The sequence below is a fragment of the Prionailurus viverrinus genome, chromosome B2, assembly GCF_022837055.1.
Source record: "Prionailurus viverrinus isolate Anna chromosome B2, UM_Priviv_1.0, whole genome shotgun sequence".
Classification (NCBI taxonomy): Eukaryota; Metazoa; Chordata; class Mammalia; order Carnivora; family Felidae; genus Prionailurus; species Prionailurus viverrinus.
Window position 1 is genome coordinate 28,448,460 of NC_062565.1, and position 20,474 is coordinate 28,468,933.

The window sequence follows — 20,474 nt, forward strand, 5'->3', positions numbered from 1 at the left end:
AAGTATTCCATTTGCCAATGGTTAATAGTCTAATTATATCATGAAAGCATGCTTGCTGTTAAAACGTATGTTATGCTTCCAAAGAAACATGTGTAACACGGAAAGAGAAACTCCAGCTATTTCATAGGCTGTCTCTTAACATACACAGTAAACTCAAATTACAAACTTAACTCCACAATTTCCATGTAACTTCAGTAGAGCAAGAAATATTTATAAACTCATGGACATTGATGTGCCCAAAGTCTTACTTATGCATAAGATTTGCAATTACTAATGGATTAAAAATAAAAGTTTTCCCAAAGAATCACATAAATGCCTATGAACATAACTTTTAACAGGCGAGTGCCAGCTTTTCTGCCTTTCGATGAGTTATGGCCTTAACTTTCTTTTCCAACTGAAACAGAGGTTGTACAGCTGTAGGACTTCCCTCAACATAGCAGCAATGGCACGTCCTCTTGAAGTTATTCTGTCATTAGCCCCAAACACGGATGCTATGGTAACTACCTATTGAAACCTGGTGTCCCACCCTACACTTTCACCAAGATGTAAGGAAAGAGTTAAAAAGGCAAATCACACAGCTTAACAAGACCTCTGCACATATTTGGGACAGGAGAGAACAAATTCAAATCTTACAGGTTAGTCCTTTGGACCCAAGGTAACTGTGTTTGGGCTGTTTTGCCAGAAGACCTGAACTGACCCATGAGACCCTGGAACTTGGAGAAGCTGCTGCTACATTTTCTGTCACTCTGGTCTTTCCATGTAAGCGTATCTTCCAAATCTCCCACTAAAGTGGGTCTCCTGAACACCAAAACTTGTTATTTCAACTATCTTATTTTATAACTCTCAAGATATATGAATACATTTTTAAGAGAGTAAAAGTGTATTCTTATTCTCAAAAGTGCATAGAGTTCATAGAGAACACTTTCATACATGTGATCTGATCTCCAAAAATCCTCAAGGCAGGTATTTTTTACATGAGGGAACTGAAGTTCAGATGGGTTTAAATGACTTGCCCAAGGTAGATACAACTAGTTTTAAATTTAAGATATCTAACATCAAGGTCTACTGCTTACTTGTCTATATAGTGCAGTGTCTATATACTTGTCTATATAGTGTCTATATAGTGCAGGACTGCTCAATGCTCAATCTTCGTTTGGTAAGTCAGTTATTGTCTTGGACATCAAGCACAATGCTTGGCTCCTAGCAAAGCTGAAATGTCCTGAGGGCAATCAAGTACAGGTGGCCACCTTACCTCACAACAAATGCCCAGGATGTGTTATAATCTGATTCCTCCAAAGAGTCATATTGCCAATCAGGTATTGACAAGTTCAGCAGTATATTAGAATCTCAGTTTGAGATAAGAACAAAGCAACCATTTTAAAAATAGCCACCAAAACATGGGCAGAAGATTGCTGTGGTCTCCAGAGAAAGGCAGTGGCTCACTTCCTTCCGTATACACCATGCCCTTCCAACCACTTCTGTTTCTTGACACGACTAGTAACCAAGGAAGTTCTCTGGTGCTTCTTCTCCTCCTAGACCCAAGCTACTACTGTTTTCCTAGTGATCCTAGTAAAATCTTTCCTCCGTCATCCTCAGCCTTAAAGACTGACTTTTTCTGTGGAATATGGAGAGTTAGTGTAAAAAAAAAAAAGGCCTTATGCAGAACATATTTGTCCCTGCTTCAAATCTACCCTTGCCCTTTTCTCATCTAATCATATGCCACCTATCCCCTGTCCTATACCACCCCCCACCCTTCCCTACATCAATCCATCTGACTCTAGACCCATTTTTTTTTCAAACAGATAGATCTCACAAAATTATTGTGTAACCTGGGATTTCACTGCTCTCTAGCAATCAAAAATCAAGATTTGTGAAATGTTCCAGTATTTGATAGCTTTCAGAGAAGATGAACAATTGGGATACTAAACATAAGATTATATGGTCTGTAATTCCAATATGCAGGATTTGTAGGCAATAGAGCTTAAGAATCACGAAGGATGAATCCCAACAAGCCTGTGGGCTCCCAAATTCACAAACATCGCCATAGCTTGTAACTTTCCAGATAAGATGCAGTAACCTGTAATTCTAGCATGGCTGCGTTTGACCTGCAACGTAAGCACAAGGCCAGCCTTGGAAGCAGGGGCTGGTATCTACTGGAGGCAATGAGTGGTTAAGTACTTTATTTCTGCCCCAGTGTCTGAGCCTGCAAGGTTCAAATCCATGCTTCAGTAAAATTTTACTCCATATCATGGTCTTCTTTAAGTTTATTTATTTATTTTGAGAGTGAGAAAGAGAGAGAGAAAGAGAGAGAGAAGAGAGAGAGAGAGAGAGAGAGAGGGGGGGGGGGAAGGGAGGGAGGGAGGGAGGGAGATGGGGCATAGAGAGAGAGAGGGTGCATGAGAATCCCAAGCAGGCTCTGCTTGGGACTCACTGTCACAAACCATGAGACAATGACCTGAGCCAAAACCAAGAGTCAGATGATTAACTGACTGAGCCACCCAGGTCCCCCTCTTTTTTACTCTTTTTAATTTGACTCCTAGAAAATTTAACATTACCTGCACAGCTTACATTTGTGGTCCACATTCTATTTCTATCGGACAGTGCTGCTTTTAGACAAAACCCAATAGCTTCCTTAAGGGTTTACTTCTAGAGAAGAGATGAACATGCTCAAGGTTTGGTTTAAGGCGTCCTTTTTAAAAATTAGGCTCTTATAGACATCCCATCAGTGTTGTGTAGTTGAAGGACTGGCAAACAAGAAGCGTGCCTCCAGCTGCAGCTCTGCCTAACTTGGCAGCACAGACCTCCTATGGGCCTTGTTACCTCCCCTGCAGGGCAGCAGCTGCGCAAGGCATGAAGCATCCCATTGGCTCCAACGATTTCACAGTCCTTTACTTTACTGTCCTTTATTTGTTTTTAATATCTCCAAAAAATATAGGAAAAAACCAACTTACAGGTTTTGAGATGGCGAATCCGCTGCTGGAATGCACAGGTATTTAACTCCCTGTAGAATGATATAAAAAATTTAAGTAAAAAGATGATACTTAGTGGAGAAAAATATTTAAAGGAACTATTTACTCAGGTCAAAAAATAAAAAGTAAAAAGGAGAAGTTTTTCACTCATCTTTTGTTGCCAAGGAACCAGGGAAAAACTCTTTAATTAAGGTTCCTGGTTATTTTCCGTGACCATACATACAAATATTTATGCTCTAGTTTGCAAACAGCTTGTAGGTTTAGACAGGGTTATCAAAAAAGTGAAATAATTGAGGGCTTCCCAGTAAGTGTCAACAAGTTTCAAAACTATGATTTCAAATGCTTGTTTACATATTTAGCATTTTTAAAATCTATTTCGTTTAAGATCTTGAGTGGCCAAAAAAGAAGCACTGTTAGTAAAAACTTTAACATGCTAAGTAAAAATTGTAATGTTATGTTACAGAGTTTTCTATATCATATTTTAGTAATCAGAGAGTTACAATTTCACTGATGCATTAGTAGGAACTTTACACATGCAAAATATTTTGATATATTTTGCTTCCTTTTCAAAAGAGTAAAAGTTTATGTACCAAACTAATACATTTTTTAAAAAGAATGGCCCCTGGGGTGCTTGGGTGGCTCAGTTGTAAATGTCCAACTTTAGCTCAGGTCATGATCTTGCAGTCTGTGAGTTTGAGCCCCACGTTGGGCTCTGTGCTGACAGCTCAGAGTCTGGAGACTGCTTTGGATTCTGTGTCCCCACCTCTCTCTGCCCCTCCCCCACTCGTGCTCTATCTGGCTCTGTCTCTCAAAAATGAATAAATGTTAAAAAAAAATTTAAAAAAAAAAGAAAAGAATGGCCCAATTTGAAAAAAAAACAAAAAACAAAAACTTCACATAGGTCTCCATAAAAATCTATTAAAAATGTCTGTGTGACCCAAAAAATAATCCAGTGAAGAAATGGGCAGAAAACATGAATAGACACTTCTCTAAAGAAGATATCCAGATGGCCAACAGGCACATGAAAAGATGCTCAACATTGCTCCTCATCAGGGAAATACAAATCAAAATCACACTCAGATATCACTTCATGCCATTCAGAGTGGCCAAAATGAACAAATCAGGAGACTATAGATGCTGGAGAGGATGTGGAGAAACAGGAACCCTCTTGCACTGTTGATGGGAATGCAAACTGGTGCAGCCACTCTGGAAAACAGTGTGGAGGTTCCTCAAAAAATTAAAAGTGGACCTACCCTATGACCCAGCCGTAGCGCTGCTAGTAATTTACCCAAGGGATACAGGAATACTGATGCATAGGGGCACTTGTACCCCAATGTTTATAGCAGCACTCTCAACAATAGCCAAATTATGGAAAGAGCCTAAATGTCCATCAACTGATGAATGGATAAAGAAATTGTGGTTTATATACACAATGGAGTACTACATGGCAATGAGAAAGAATGAAACATGGCCCTTTGTAGCAACGTGGATGGAACTAGAGAGTGTGATGCTAAGTGAAATAAGCCATACAGAGAAAGACAGATACCATATGTTTTCACTCTTATGTGGATCCTGAGAAACTTAACAGAAACCCATGGGGGAAGGGAAGGAAAAAAAAAAAAAGAGGTTAGAGTTGGAGAGAGAGCCAAAGCATAAGAGACTCCTAAAAACTGAGAACAATCTGAGGGTTGATGGGTGGTGGGAGGGAGGGGAGGGTAGGTGATGGGCATTGAAGAGGGCATCTTTTGGGATGAGCACTGGGTGTTGTATGGAAACTAATTTGACAATAAATTTCATACATTAAAAAAAATAAAAAATAACGAGGAAGAGGGAAAGTCTATCTTTAGTGTGAAATAAAGATCTGAAATGGATTATATGAGTAAAAAAAATGTGTAAATTCATGCTACAAAAACTCAAGCTAAATTTGTTTTATTAAAAACCTAGTTGTTTCTTCTTCAGGGGGATTTATAGTTCCAAAGGTCTTCAGTGTCAAGTAAAAGTACAAAATCTAGAAATCTCAGCAACTTCTTCAAAAGAATATGGCTCTGTGAGGACTTAAATGAATGATTTGTAAACCCTTCCTCCTTTGATAGCCTAATCTGATGGGATCTTGCCATGTCAAGGATAATAAATAGGAGAAGAGACACATCAAACACTAGAAAAATAACCAACTTAAGAGAGTAAATGAAGGAGAAATATGTAGAATCATGATATAGACTACCAAAAGTCCCTCAGCAAATAAAGCCATAAAGGAACTTGTCTTCTAGAGTTGCATTTTTTTTGCAGTTGATCATAAAATTTTACTGTTAATTCATATTATGAGGCATTTCTGTGTTGTATTTGCTAATGTAGTCTTATAAGGAACATCTAAATTTGTGGCCGCCCCAAACCCTTCCAGACTTCCACATTTCAATACTTCCCAACATTGTGAATCCCACTATTCCAATACAGAATCCACATAAATTATGTTTCTCAATCTCCTTTGCTATTAGGGTGTAGACTCTGGATTTAGTTGCATCACCTGACACACCTACTTGAAGTGGATTTGGAAACAGGACATGGGAAGAATTAGATGGGTAAAGAGCACCTGCTTGGCAGGTGCAGGTGGCAGCAGAGGCAGGTGGTACTGGGGGTGGGTGGGGAGACGTGGCAGCAGATCTTACTGGGCCAGTTGTGTGATGTGGTCTGAGTGTTGTTCCTTTAACTTCAGCTGAAAGCCTGTTTCTCCAGCTCTTCTGAGGAGACCATAAGCTCTCAACAACTTCTTAATAAACCCCTTCCTGCTTAAACTGGCTCAGAGTAGAATCAGCTGTCTGTAACTAAAACCTGAGCCCTAAAATTCCCCTCCCTGTCTCCCACTATTATGAGAAGTCTGAAAAACCTTTTTTTCCTGTTTAATTCATATACACATTCATGTTTTTCCAGCTTTGAGTCAATCATTACATCTTGCAACAAAGACTCTTAAATAAGATGAGTTTTACCACTGTTAATACATATGAGAACACTTCAGCATGAGACCAAACACAACTCAAACATGTCAAGGATAAAGTTTAAGGATCAGCGCTAGAAGATAGTGAAGCAGCAGTTTCTCCCTCATTTAACTTTTGCTTTGTTATCCCTAATTGCCTCCTTTTGTCTCTATCCTCATTTTTCCCTGGACTCTGGGCACTGTGCTCTGCTGGAAATGTTAAGGCAGTTGTTTGAAGTTCTAAAGCACCTCCAAACCCAAAGAGGTATTAAAGAAGTGATTTAAAAGGAAAAAATGGAAAAGGAAATGATACTGTAAAAATAAGTGATTTCACTCCTTCCCTCCATCAAGGTCAAACAAGCTTATTAGTATAGATACACATGCTGGTCATTTCATACACCCGTCATTGAAATGACTCATTTACTTTTTTCTTTTACTCTTAAGTGAGAGTTGGCCATGGATCGGGCCCAGAGCTTATGAAATTCTTTCCTCCCACACACTTCCTCCAACCTCTTTCAGACCAATACTTCCAGAGGGATGTGAAGGATTTTCAGGTTTCCATGCTCCCTTCCACTGTGATTGTCATAGCCTGAGTACCTTCAACCAATCAAGGATGCTGAGGTGGATTCCTTCTAACATAAGATATAAAAATGCCTGTCACACATGCTGACAGCCACTTAATTCTAACAGAATCTAAAATCAGGCCAGCCCATATGATGGGAGGAAAGAAAAAAAAAAAAGAGAATGGACAGAAGAGGAGGTTAAATAGGACTTAGCTTATTAAAAGCATTTACTATAAATGCCAACATCAGTGTGACTGGAAAGTACTTCACTTCCTTTAGGTGTTCCGTGAGTGAGGTCACATTCCCCTTTTTGGTGCCTAATGCAAAAACGAAAAGGATACTGGCCCTATAAAGCAGGAGAAAACTGCACGAAGATGGCAAAGGATATCCTTCCCTCCATGCCCACAGATGATGAGGAGGTGACTTTCAGCCATGCTAGGCCCCTCACCCTCACTAACTGGGATGGGCATGTGGCAGCTACAGCTTCCCATCTGTGAAGCTCTAAGGAGGAACAAAGTAGCTCTCAGCCACAAGTTTGGGGATCCCCTACTCTTAAGGAAGGACAGAAAAAATATAAAACACAAGATCATATTCTCTCAAAAACAGAACAATAACCTACCTTGGCACATAGTAAACACTCACGAAATATCTGTTGAACAAGGTGAAAATCAATTAACATGAAGATCATACTATAAGAATACTACAAGTGAGAAAAATATTGTAAAGTGACCGTGCCTTAACCTGGTGACCACTAAAACAAGGGAGCTGAACTTTTAGCTATGCCATGGAAGGGCATGCTCCCTGCACAAGCTCCAGACATCAGTCTCCTGCCTGTCCACACAGTGAACAAACTATGCAAATACTATAAAGAAAGGAGTCAAAACTGTCAAAAAGGTTCAGCTGCTCACCACCCAAGAACATCTATTTATCTTGGCTTAGTCATTAACAAAGCACGAAAAGTGTCTCTCTTAGAGGCCACAGACTGCAGAACATGAAGTACCTGAAAAAAGCCTTCAGATGCCTGCACATGTGTACAATTCATGGCAGTTAATTACTAATTCAGAAAGCAGCAAGAGTGCTGACACCATTAAGGAACTCAGTGCTACAAGAAGGCTGGATAGACTTAAAATTATCCTAGTATTAATAGAACCCCCACGAAAGACCATTCTCTAATGTTGAGGTCAGACAGAGAAAAGGGGCACGATGTGTTTAGATAAATTATGGAAAGCATAGCAAACAAAACAAAGTAATAAAAATCTTATTCTAGAACAAAATTCTAGAACAATCTGAAAAATTCATAAGTAATAAAAATAACACAGAGGGGACGTGGGTGGGAGGATGGGTAAAATAGGAGAAGTGGATTAAAAGTACATTTATGATAAGCACTGAGTAATGTGTATAGAATTCTTGAATCACTATATTATATACCGAAAACTAATATGACACTGTATGTTAACTATAAAGGAATAAAAAAAATAACAGTAATGTTTTCATTAGTATAGCACTTACTGTGTGATATTTACTCCTACTCCTACATATTACCTCTAAAGCTAAAAGAAAAATAAATAAAACTAAAGTTTATTATCTTTGAAATAAAATTATTAAATAAATAAAAATTCAGTATTTTCCATAATGTTTTAAAAAAGTGATTGGTGGAAAGCCAATTACCATTAAACTTTTATGAAGTTACTAAGCATCAAGTTGCTGATTTTCAAGTTAGGTACCTGGCCCAAGAATACAAAAACAGTTCAGTTAAGGGAAAGGGGCTCAGTATATGCTTTAAGACTGTCATGATTTCTAGGAGGTACAAAGAAAGAGCAGATAATTTCTTTTGACTACATGGCATTTTGAATGGCTTAACACATCCTGCGAACGCTATTAATACTGATAAGATGGGGACTAGAGGGAGGAAGAATGCAAAGAATTAAGAAAAATCCTCATATTTACACTGACCACATACATACTGAATAGTCATAACAAGCAACACATCAATTAATATTACATAGTACGGAAAAAAACATTAGGAAAATACAGGAAAGAGGTTACATTTCAATGGGATCATCCAAAGAAAGCTTTTTGGGTAAAGCTTTTGTGTTAGGTTTTGAAAGACACCGTAGACATCAATTGACTGAAAAGAAAGTTTAGAAAGTATTCCAGAATATTCTTTTTGAGCAAAGTTTAAAGCTTTCTAAGTCCATATTCTCAAAAGTTCTAATATTTTTCTGCTTTCTGTTTCAACAAGCATAGTAACCACCAAAAGTAAGGTTTTTGCCTTTCTTTGGGGCTGAAACTAAAGATTACACTTAAAACGATACATAGACAAGTACTTGGAAAGCAGGGCCAAGATTCTGATTTCAGGACTAGTAAGAGATCAAACTCTCGCTTGTTTCAAGTACAATTTCTAAAATTCACTGTTCTTTTGTTTCTGAAACATATGAGGCTTTTGAAGAACCTAGCTGACATTCTACTTTTCTAAAGAAAGATCAAGCCCTTCAGAATCTATTCTCTCTTTCCCAGGAAAACTAATAAAAACCAGTTATAGAATATAACTATTTTCTGTAAGGACTTCTTCACAAACTAAGAGGAAACATAATAGGAAATGAAGTTCACTAAGGGGCCAGAATCAGGAAATCCATGTGATGGAAAAGTTATTTTAGCTGCTAATAAAAATGACCTTATTAGAAACCCTGGTTTCTTATCTTATCCCATCCAAATACTAGTAGCAATATGGAGTTGTCCTCTGAAGGAGATGACAGTTTTTTCTTTGACAATCACATTTACAAGATATCAGGGTGGCACACTGATATCGGACTCTGTAATTCTTACACACAGAACTCTATTAACACTGATCATCTAACACCCATGACTGAATTGAGCAAAATAAGTTGGGGGCCCTATTAAGACCTAATTTCACCCAATTATCAAAAAATCTGACTCCAAAAAAGAAACAAAATTTTAAAAGATTTAAGTTTAGATTGTACCACACCTGATCAGAAGAGCACAGTTTGTACACCACTGTGAAAAACAAAGGTCTCTCCCACTCGAGAAAGTCACATTCTGCTTTTTTTTTATTGTAGTAAAATATACATAAAATTTACCATTTTAACCATTTTAAATGGTTCAGTGGCATCATGTATATTCACATTCTCATCACCACCATCCATCTCTAGAACTTTTTATCTTCCCAAATGGAAACTCTATGTCTATTAAACACTAACTCCCCATTAACCCTTCCCCCAGTCCTTGGTAGCTCCCACTCTCTTTCTGTCTCTATGAATTTGACTGCTTCTGTACTTTCATATAAACCTAAAGTAAACTCTGAAAAAATTAGTCTAGCCACACTAGGAAGGTCACAGACCTAAGAGATGGCAATTGCTGACTTGAAATTGTTTTCAGATGCACACAGGTTTGACAAACTTATTCTCCTTTATAAAGCCACCTCTTCACAGAGTGTCTCACTCGAGAGAAAGCATATGAAGATTTTCATCTAGTTTGTGTACGTGGATGCCAAACCCAGTAGCTGGCACACACATTTTGAATATTATTTCTCCTCAATTTAATAATTTTCACATGGCCAATAGCATTTTAAGGGCAAAAAGTAGAATACATAATTATATCCACAGAAAGATTACATATGGAAAAACTTATGTATGTCTGTGGACTAAGAACTGGAAGTCGGCATAAAAAAACATGAACAGATAAGGTCCGGGGATGAGATTCTCAGCCATCTCTCTTTTTGTTTGTACCATAACCAAAATCTCATAGGAATTACTGTAGAAAATCACCACAGAAAATAAATGCAATCCTTTTGTTGTGCTATATAATAAATGTTTTGAGTCTAGATTCTAAACTGAAGATGCATTTTCTTCAGGCACCCATTTGCCACTGATTCTTCCTGCACCAGCTAAATTTAGGAAACACTACTACAAATAACAACTTCCAAGAACTCTGTGGTACTTGATGGGGTGGGGAGGGGTGGGAAGGTCAGAGTGGAGAAACAAGATTTAGCCCTTGGTTTGATTTTGTGAGAAAAAATGCAAATGAGAAACCTCCAACACCTGTTGGCTTCTTTCAGGTTAGTCAAAAAACGACATACATCTGACTCGTCAGATCAACCGATGAGGACCCAAATGCTTATTTTTTGCTCGAGCTATTTCAATGAAGGCTAAAGTGGGCATAGTCAGCACATCACACATAGTGAGCCAACATGGGTGGGTTATGGGAAGGTAGTGAGGGAGATTCATGCCAGCTCTAACCCACCACTGAAAGCCGTTTTCTGTGATTTCGGTTGTGTCTGAGCACTGCTGATGTACCCAGTGTGACTCATGAAAACTCTCCAAACCAAGTAATTCTGCAGTATTACTTAACGAATGTTAATGATAAATGACCATATCAAAAAATTACCATGACTGAAAATGGATGCTTGTAAATCAGGAGAAATCAGCAGTAGATATTTTAGGAGCATTCTCTAATACCACTTGTAAAAGATACAAAGATAAATTTTTATCTGATCATATACCTCAGCTGCTAAAACACATTCAGTGGCTCCTTATTATATCTGCAAAGTAAAGAAGATCCACTTCAAAATCCTTCAGTACTTCTCTACAACTTACCTCCTAAGCTCACCTCCCCCAGCTCACCAAACTCCAGGTATCTGGGCTGCTTGAGAGTCTCTCCAAATGTTCTGTACTTTCCTGCCCACTTCTCCCCAGGCTTCCTTCTTCTCTCCAGTATTTTTTTTTTCATATCTGGAATACCCTTCTCTTTCAGGACTCCTCCCAGGGGTACTTCCTTAGTGGAACCTCCCCTGATGTAACCTACCAGCCGCATGCCCAGAACCTTCCCTGACATCATCTCCCTCCACCTCAGGCTGACTCCACCTCCCTGTTCCAAGTGCCCCGACAACACACAACATGGCTGGCACACAGGCATCAAGACCACAGAATAGAGGACCATAACTGTCTTATGAATGGTCTCTCCCAATAGACCCTAAATTCTTTAAATGCCTAATCCTATCTTAGTCATCTTTCTTTCGGTATCCCAGTACCCTTCTCTTCAAAGACCATCAATAATGGTTGCTAAGTGAAGGAAGAAATGCATGGGAAAGAAGATCCATTTTTACAATTTTAATTCTAAAATAAGTCAGTCAGAGAAAGACAGATATCATATGTTTTCACTCATATGTGGATCTTGAGAAACTTAACAGAAGACCATGGGGAAGGGAAGGGGAAAAAAATTAGTTACAAACAGAGAGGGAGGGAAGCAAACCATAGTAGACTCTTAAATACAGAGAACAAACTGAGGGTTGATGGGTGGTGGGGGAGAGGGGAAAGTGGGTGATGGGCACTGAGGAGGGCACTTGTTGGGATGAGTACTGGGTGTTCTATGTAAGCCAATTTGACAATAAATTATATTTAAAAAATTACTAGAATGGCCCATATATGTCCTTGAGCACTGCCCTAGGCTGGCCAGAGGCACTTGCAGTTGGCTCCAAAGTCATGACCCAGTGCAGACAGGCCAGGCACAAATGGTCTTTAAGGTCTAGGTCTCCATATTTAGTTTACTACATGCTCTAAATGGTCTCAGCAGAATCTTGTGAACAGTCTCACTAACAATGGGAAATGATAACTAAGGTGATGGCAGGCAAAATGCTCAGATATCTTCAGGACTGCATTAAATTGGGGAATAAATGGCCCCAGGCTTTAGACCCAACACAGGCTCCTGGATGATGCTGGCAGGATTTGCAAATAGGCCTGTGTTTATTGGGACACAGTCATGCCTGTTCATCTATACATTGTCAATAGCTCCTTTCATGGTACAGGAGACAGTACTGTACTGTAACAGGAAACTTAGGGCCCACAGAGCTCAAAATATTTACTATCTGGCCCTTGATAAAAATGTGTGCCGAGCCCTGGTCTAGTCAATGACATTTCACAGTCATTTTCATGGTTTCAAGTTCATCTTGCATGTCAAATTTTTCTTCTATATTTAAATGATATCCGATACAGAATAGCACCTTCTTTTTAAAAAAAAAAAATGTTTATTTAATTTTGAGAGGTGGGGAGTGAACGTGGCAAGGACAGAGAGAGGGAGGCAGAGGATCCAAAGCAGGCTTGCACTGACAGCAGAGAGCCCAATGCAAGCTTGAATTCATGAACTGCAAGATCATGACCTGAGCTGAAGTTGGATGCTTAACCAACTGAGCCACCCAGGTGCTCCTGATACAGCACAGCACCTTCTTAGAATTGCAATATTCTAAATCATTAGTTGTACTCAGTTCTCTTCTTTCTCTGAAAAAGAGGGGGACAGAGGAATCTTCCTCTAATATAGGACATTTTTAACAAAGAAATTAGATGCAATATGTGAAACACACTAAGTGCTGCTAGTAGGTGCTCAATAACTGGAAAAGGCAAGTTTGTTGTCAGTCATCTCTATCTTGATTGCAGCCACAGGTTACCAGCAAATTCAGTGTCACACAGACCAGGCTTCAGAATGCTGTTAGCAGACAGCTCACTAGAACCAGTGGGAAGAGCCACATTCACTCTTGTTTATCTACTAGGCCTGGATGAGCACACCTGCCTGAGTCATCCTCACCTTTTCAGCAAGAAGGTGACTGTTTCCCTTCTTAAATACATCTCTCTACTCAGGGAGGAACATAGCATTGTTTCAAACATTATTTGTGTCCTATTTTGGAGATTACTAAACAAATGAGTTCTCAGACTCTCTCACTTATGATAGAATAATAAATTCACTGAAGACTGAGTTACTGACTTTGTAGATTGCCACTTGTCTTCAGTCTTGGATACAATCTGCAGCTTTGAAAAAGCTAAGAAGCTTTTTCTAAAGAGCACTCAATCTCTTGGGCCTAACATCACCTCCTCTTTGTGGGATCAGACCTTGAAGTGGTTTGTTTCAAGAATGAAAACAAGCAGGTTTCATTCTTGAAACAAAACTGACCCTATGAGCTGTCCAGTCGTACGTGGGTAGGGCTAATGTTTATGACATGCAAAGGCTACAGGTGGTAAAGGCCAGTGCATGAGCCACACAAGAAGGGCCATGGAACTCAGAACAGTAAGAAAGAGCTATGGGCTGGAAGGGTAGAGAGGAGTAGGGCAGAGAACAGAACCTGTCCCATTTCTCCTGAATATAAGGAAGAGTATCCCTCTACAATGAAGGTAAATGTGGATTAGAGACTGCATTAAATTTCTGTTTCATGGAACATTCATGTACAACAGATAAGGGGTGTCCTATTACCCAAACATAATGGGGGAGTGCATTTTCCTTGCTCTGTTTTAAGGATTGGCTGGTCAATGTTCCATGGCCTTCCTTTGAAAGGGCAGCATTTTACCAAATCTTCCCTCCCCCACTGCTGCCATTGAAAGCAATCTGATGGGCTATTTTTATTTTGACAGCTGCATCCTCTTGCACTAGGCACAGAAGGAAGTCCCAGACCACTTTTGTTAGAGCCCATATAGGACTCACAAGGAGAGATCGAGCACTGGCCACCAAGGAGGTTAAAGGTCCCTCCTTCATTGGGGTCAGCAGGACCTCAGGATTACTGTTTGGGACTATTCAACCACAATGCCACCACACATACAGGAGCAACAGCAAGAGAGGTTTCCATTGGAAAATCTGGCTAGCCTCAGTGTAAAGGAACATTAAAAAAAAACAAATACTTAGAAATGTTATTCTTTGTTAGCTATGACATAATTTTTGTTATTTTTTAAAAGAAGTTTATTCATTTATTTTGGGAGAGGGAGAAAGGGAGAGGGAGAAAGGGAGAGGGAGAGGGAGAGGGAGAAAGGGAGAGGGAGAGGGAGAGGGAGAGGAAGAGGGAGAGAGAGAGAGAGAGAGAGAATGAACATGTGTGTGCATGCATGCATGAGCGGGGCTGGAGCAGAGAGAGGGAGAGATGTGGGACTCCATCTCATTACTGTGAGATCATGACCTGAGCTGAAATCAAGAGTCAGACACTTGACTGACTGATGCCCCGATCAGGTGCCCTGATAATTTTTGTTCTTTAGGGCATAGTATCAGAGCATTCTATAATGCAGCTTAAATTAATCAGTTATAGTAGCTTTGAAATTACCTTCTGCTTGGGTAGCTGTGGGGATGGTCTCCTTGACAAGGTATTTCACTAAATAGGTAAAGTCAAGTTGGACCAGTTCCACCATTTTGAAGCCCCAACTGCTTTAAAGATCTGTAAATTCTGAGATGATTTCTAAACTACTCTGCTTAGGCATAGTTTCCATGGTTCAATTTGAGGTCTGGGATCAGCTCTGTTTGTCTGTGATGCCTTACCCCATGTTCACACAATATCAGAAAAGCTGTCTCTTTGCAGCCATTTAAAGGGTAAAGGCATAGCCTGATGGCAGCTTTCCCATGTCCTCTCCATTCTCTGGAAGCTGGCTATGGTTCTCACCAAAGGAATCTTATGGATCATTTCCTTTTAGTTGGGAAAAATCTAAGAAGCAAATAAGTATGTCCATATTGGCCCTCAAGAGAAGAAGGCTCTAATTCAGATCTTGGATGCATCTACTACTTTTCTCTCACCAGTGCTATAAGCAGGTATGGCTTGACTAGCTCAAACTTTCACCATGTATTTCATTTGCTTTCCCATTAGAAAAGCAGATAAGAGCTAGTTGAAGATGCTTCTAAGTAATGCATGTTGAAACTCAACATCTGTACTAGTTGTGGTGATAACTGAAAGGAGAAATAATTTCTCAATTCAAACCCAGGGTTTGACACAATTCTCTGCCCCAGCATACACATAAAGGTCTGTAAAACATCTCAGGAGTCAGACCACAGAGAGGGGGAAACATTTCAAAGAGTAGTATGGGCATGACCTGTCCACTTAGCCTGAACTGAGATGATGACTCTTAGCTAGGTGCCATTGGTTTACTCTTGGGCTTTTAAAGTCAGTTTGGATCACTTCCCTTGCAGCTGTGGCAGGCACAAGGTCCACCTGCAGTGCCTACCAGCAATGAATTACTAGGAGCACCTAAAAATGGCAAATTTGCTTAAACCAGTCTTCAGTAAACCAGACTACATTTAAATATTTTTTATCTTATGGCTGAAAACAATAGTGCCTACAGAGCCATTATACCCTGCTTTGGGTCTTAATCAACCAACCAACCAACCAACCAACCAACCAATATAACCTTTAACTTCTCATTCCAATTTCTGACTACAGACTCAAAGGCCCCTCACCCAAGGAGCCTGCAATTTGTCCAATTCCCTTGGGCTAGACATCCTCTGCCATTACCACTACGATGGTCAGATTTCCTGAAGGTCTGCCAGCTACATGCTGTGCTGTCCTAACCTGGAACCAAAAACATATTTCCTTATGAGGATACTTACTTTGGTTGTATCTTCCAAATTAAGCTGCTCTTCCCTTTTAAACTCCTTAGTAAAATTGGGCCCCTATTAAAAGCTTTCCAGAGTTTGCTCCTATGTCACTTGTTCTGCCTTCTAGTGCTAGCATCTAGCACAACCATGCACAAGAATTTCTTGTTAAGGGTTGATGGCCAAAGAACTGCAGAACTGCATTACATCTGCACCAGAGCTCTTTTCTAACCCCTCTGTGCTCTGGGGTGCCCTTAAAGAGTACCTCAAGGACTGTACTCAAAAAAGTTGAGACTAACTAGCACCCATCAAGGGGTGTGAATTTAGGAATAATAATCAAGATTCATCTACCTCACCTGACACGTGACTGATGGGAGCATGTGTTTATGTGCTTTCAATGTTATTAACACCACATAAAAGTCAGACGCTTCCATGCTCCCAGGATTCTGTTCATTCTCTAGCCTCCTATTCATCCTGTTGAAGCATTTTCTTGCATGGTTTTATTCCATCTCAATGGCTTAGCTACAAGTCTACAATGATGATGCTAAACCTTCATCTCCAGCCTAGATCTCTCTCCTGAGCCCTGGGCATATATTTCTATTCATTTGGGAATATCACATGAGCATTTCACCCAGAACTTATCTTGCTGCTTCTTCAATTCCAGCTCTGCCTCCCCGAATGCTCACATCCATCCATTGGTGGTACATGTCTTTTAGCCCATCATGCTGTGGCCTCAGACATCCCTAGCTTCTCCCTTGCTTCACTCCCCATATCTATTTATAAACAATTCTTAGAAATGGCTTTCTGTATTTTGAAGCCATTTTATGAAGTACCTACAAGTTCATGGCTGTTAAAATTTCTTGACAGATTGTTCCTTTTTTTCATTTATATAGTTCCTCCTTAATCCAATTTGATTCTTTTGCTTTCAATTCTATTTTGTCTGATAAAAATATTGCTATGCCACATTTCTTTTGGTTCATTTACACTGAAAAATCTTTGCTCATCCTTTGATTTTTAACCTTGCTGTGTCACGTTGTGGAAATGACTCTTCCACTTCTACAGAAAAATCCACTCTCAGCATCCCAGTTCAAACCATCACCATTTCTGACCAGGATTACTGTAAGAGCTTCCTAAAGTTTCCTTGATATCCATCACCCTCACTCATCCCATTCCCTAGTCAATACCCTGGAAAAGGAACCTGAATGTGTCACCTGACTTGGTTCATAAATCTTTGCTGAGTCTCTGCTTCACAGATAAAGCTCAGACTCCTCAACTTGACAAATAAAAACTTTCCAATCTGCTCTGAGCCTGCCTCTGCAGCCTGGCCACTCTGCCCTGATGAGCCTTTCACAAGTCACAGAACATGCCTTGCCTTTGCACATCTGGTACCTCTGCATGCCTAGAGAAATCTCATTCCCCCGCCCTGTCTGTGTTCACCATCAGTACCTAAAAAACTTTTGTTATCTCTTGGGACCACACCAAATTGTCAACTCCTTGGCAAATCATGGCTGACCTGGCTGGGTTAGCCATTTTCTCAAGTTCCCCAGAGCCCCTCACCTCTGTTATGCATTCACAACTTTGCACTGTTACAAGGATTTCTGTGCCTGTCTCTTCTTAATGCTGGGCCCCATCTTACTTCTTTGTATTTTATCCCCAATCCTTGTTACAAGGTAAGTAAACATCTGCTGAATCTGAGGGAATAACTCCTAATTTAGCCAAAAGGAGAACTGAGTATGGCCCCACCCTGACCCCACCATGTTGACCACCTTCTCCACTCTATAATCAGCCAATCTCCACACATCTCTTATGGCTCCAGGGCTTATTTCCCCCTTCCTGACCAGTCCGGAAGGGCTGCGAAGGGCTGCTCCTAGTCGAGACATACCTCCCCACTGAACCAAACCATACTGGTTCTACAAGGTTGCCTCAACACCCCTCTTTACAAAGTCTTCCCCAAACTTCCCAGCCCATGAGTCTGAATATTTTGCATAAATAGACAGAATTTCTACCATGTGCTTCAGCATTTATAGGCAATTTATGTAGTTGTATCAATGCATACTATCACTCCAGCTGAGGCACACAGGGGAGACCACAAGTTACATACTTCTCCTGAGACCGTGGTTTGGAGATATTGACAGATCAATGGGATATATTCCCCATTGAAGAAAAGGAGGGATGCAAACAAGGCAAGCCCACTTCAGAAACACTCAACACACGGTGTGCTCAGTACTTGAACACACAGGGGAGTAAGACAGGAAGGATAAAAAAGGGCACTCAGCAAGAAATACTAAAAAACTGGGACTTGATTTAGAGAAAAGTTTAGGAAGAGTGCTTTGTAAAAGTCTTCAGTTATGTGGAGAGGCTGGACACTATATATGAGTACTAAAGAGAAGGTTTACATCTGAAATGCAGGGTGCTCTAGAAAGCCAGAGAAAAGAAAGGTTAACATAGATTGGTTTCACTTAAGGACAAAAAAGCACCGTTTCCTCTCTAGAAGAAATAAAGATTTCAAGCCCCTTTTAGTCCATTCATGCTGGAATTCTGGTTTTATAACTCCATTTGCAAGTGAGCTTGTCACAGAGGGGTCAGCAGCCAGATGGAACTTTCTTACGCACTTGACTGCCCACACACACGGAACTCAGATACAGCTTGATTCAAGAAAGAGCGATTACTAGACAGTTTTCGATACCTACCATAATCATTTCTATTTGAGTCATTTCTATTTAAGTCTGGGGTTGGCTTCAAACAAATTTACCTCAACACATGAAAGCTGCTGCAAGCCTTTGGTATGGTAGGTGCCACTGATACTTGGGTGGCATCAAAGACTTTCCTAGAGAGGTGAAAACAATGGGGGTTCACTGGAAACAATTGTCAATCTGAAAACCATGGTCAAACAATGATTTGTTTTCAAAGGCCCAGGACCTCATTAGCAATTTGATAGTATGAAGGTTCTGCAATGCCAATAAACTAACTAAAATCATCCACATTGGATACACTGGCCAATCTACATAGGAAATCTCACCCAATGCTTCAAACTGCACTAGGGGATTTGTGAATCTTAAGAAAGGACATAAATTCATTTAACTGAAACAATCAAATAGAAGTTAATTGATACCAAAAATAAAATCTAGACAGTTGAAAGGTTTGTCTCGGGCTACCTTCTCCCTTTCAAGATTAAGATAACTGAAATGAATGGTTTATATCCTCTGATCATGGACAACAAGGATGTAATGTGTCTGATGTCCATTCTGGCCAAGCCTCAATATCCACTTGTCACTACTACAGAGACCAGGGGTATGGCCACCCACCTGCCTGCCTCCCTTCCCTACCTTTCTTCATTCAAAAAGAAACTATGAAGAGACTCCCACTGTGAAAAAAATAAAACTAGACACAAAAGTGAAATTCATCCTTCCTACCCTCTTTTCCCATCCTACCCCACTTACCATTCTGAAGAATCTGGCACGGTCCTTCCAAACCCTTACCTGTACATTTACATGCATATAAATGTACACACAGAAATATATAATTGATATTTAATTTTATATAAATGGGATTATATTGTAGATATTATTTTACAACTTGCTTATTTTGCTTAACAATTAACTTTTTCCTGTGTATACCTATAAACCTTTCTCTTTTTGAATTGCTGCAGAGTATTTCTTAACATGGTTGTATCATAATTGATTACTATCCTTCTGCTGAATGTGTGGGTTGGCTCCAATTTTTTGCCATTACAAACAGAGCTGCAGTGAACATCGTTGCCCATACCTCTGTGAGTACAAGATAAAACATGTGGCTTTCATTAATTACCTATCCTCCTAGGAGAAATGTGTCCTATAGCTCCTGTGACTTGAAGGTCATGGGCAGGGTGGGCCCTTGGGTCCTGAAAACTGAGGACCAACATGGATACCAAGTAGAAAGGCAGAGCTGGGGGTGACACCCTGCAAGTGTGCTTATGTGGCTGCCAAAGGAAGACCACAGGCAATGAGGATCTTCCTCATGAGCCAGAACACAAGCCCCTATGCTTGAATGTTCTCTCAGCTTTTCATGATCTGGCTATTAAGTCCTTGAAGTCTGAGACAATGCCTCAACCAACTCTGCCTGTACTTCAAGCATACTGCCTTGGGTATGGCAAACCTTCGAATTGATCATTCACTGTCTGTGTCTTAAAATGTACTTTCCTCCTGTAGGACAAAGCTTCTAATGCAAACCAAAGGTGGCTAAAGGATCCTTAAGAGATCAATCAGAACATCATAGAAGTATCACAGGGAATTCTTGGTTATAATAACTTAGCAAAAGATAATTCTGAACTAGAGTCCATAAGAACTCCATAAAACAGTACATCTAACTTTTGCTATCACTTACTGACAAGTGAGTAACACAACAAACAAACCACATAAATGAGGCTACACTGCATTAAACAGATCCTCTGGCTTCACTTATAACTCATGGTTAATAAATCATTCTTGGCACAGCTCTTCTTTCACACCTCTCAATGAACTATAAATGATCAAAGACCTGATTTCCCACTTTGGAATGGAGTTGAAAATGCATGTGGCTCTCAGTTCATCAGTAAGTGTCTGCATAGGGACTCCTGTGTACCAGACCCAGGTTGAGTACTGGAGACACCAA

At 40.0% G+C, this 20,474-nt stretch overlaps 1 protein-coding gene across 4 annotated transcripts in view; it reads right to left on the reverse strand.

Annotated features, from left to right (window-relative positions):
* The window catches only part of DUSP22 (dual specificity phosphatase 22), a 63,751-nt gene that overhangs the window by 12,958 nt on the left and 30,319 nt on the right, over positions 1 to 20,474 (reverse strand). For all 4 annotated transcript variants that reach the window (XM_047858939.1, XM_047858938.1, XM_047858941.1 and 1 more), the window contains exon 4: positions 2,952 to 3,001. In XM_047858939.1, coding sequence (XP_047714895.1) covers positions 2,952 to 3,001 — 50 coding nt within the window. The remainder of the gene's footprint in view (positions 1 to 2,951; positions 3,002 to 20,474) is intronic.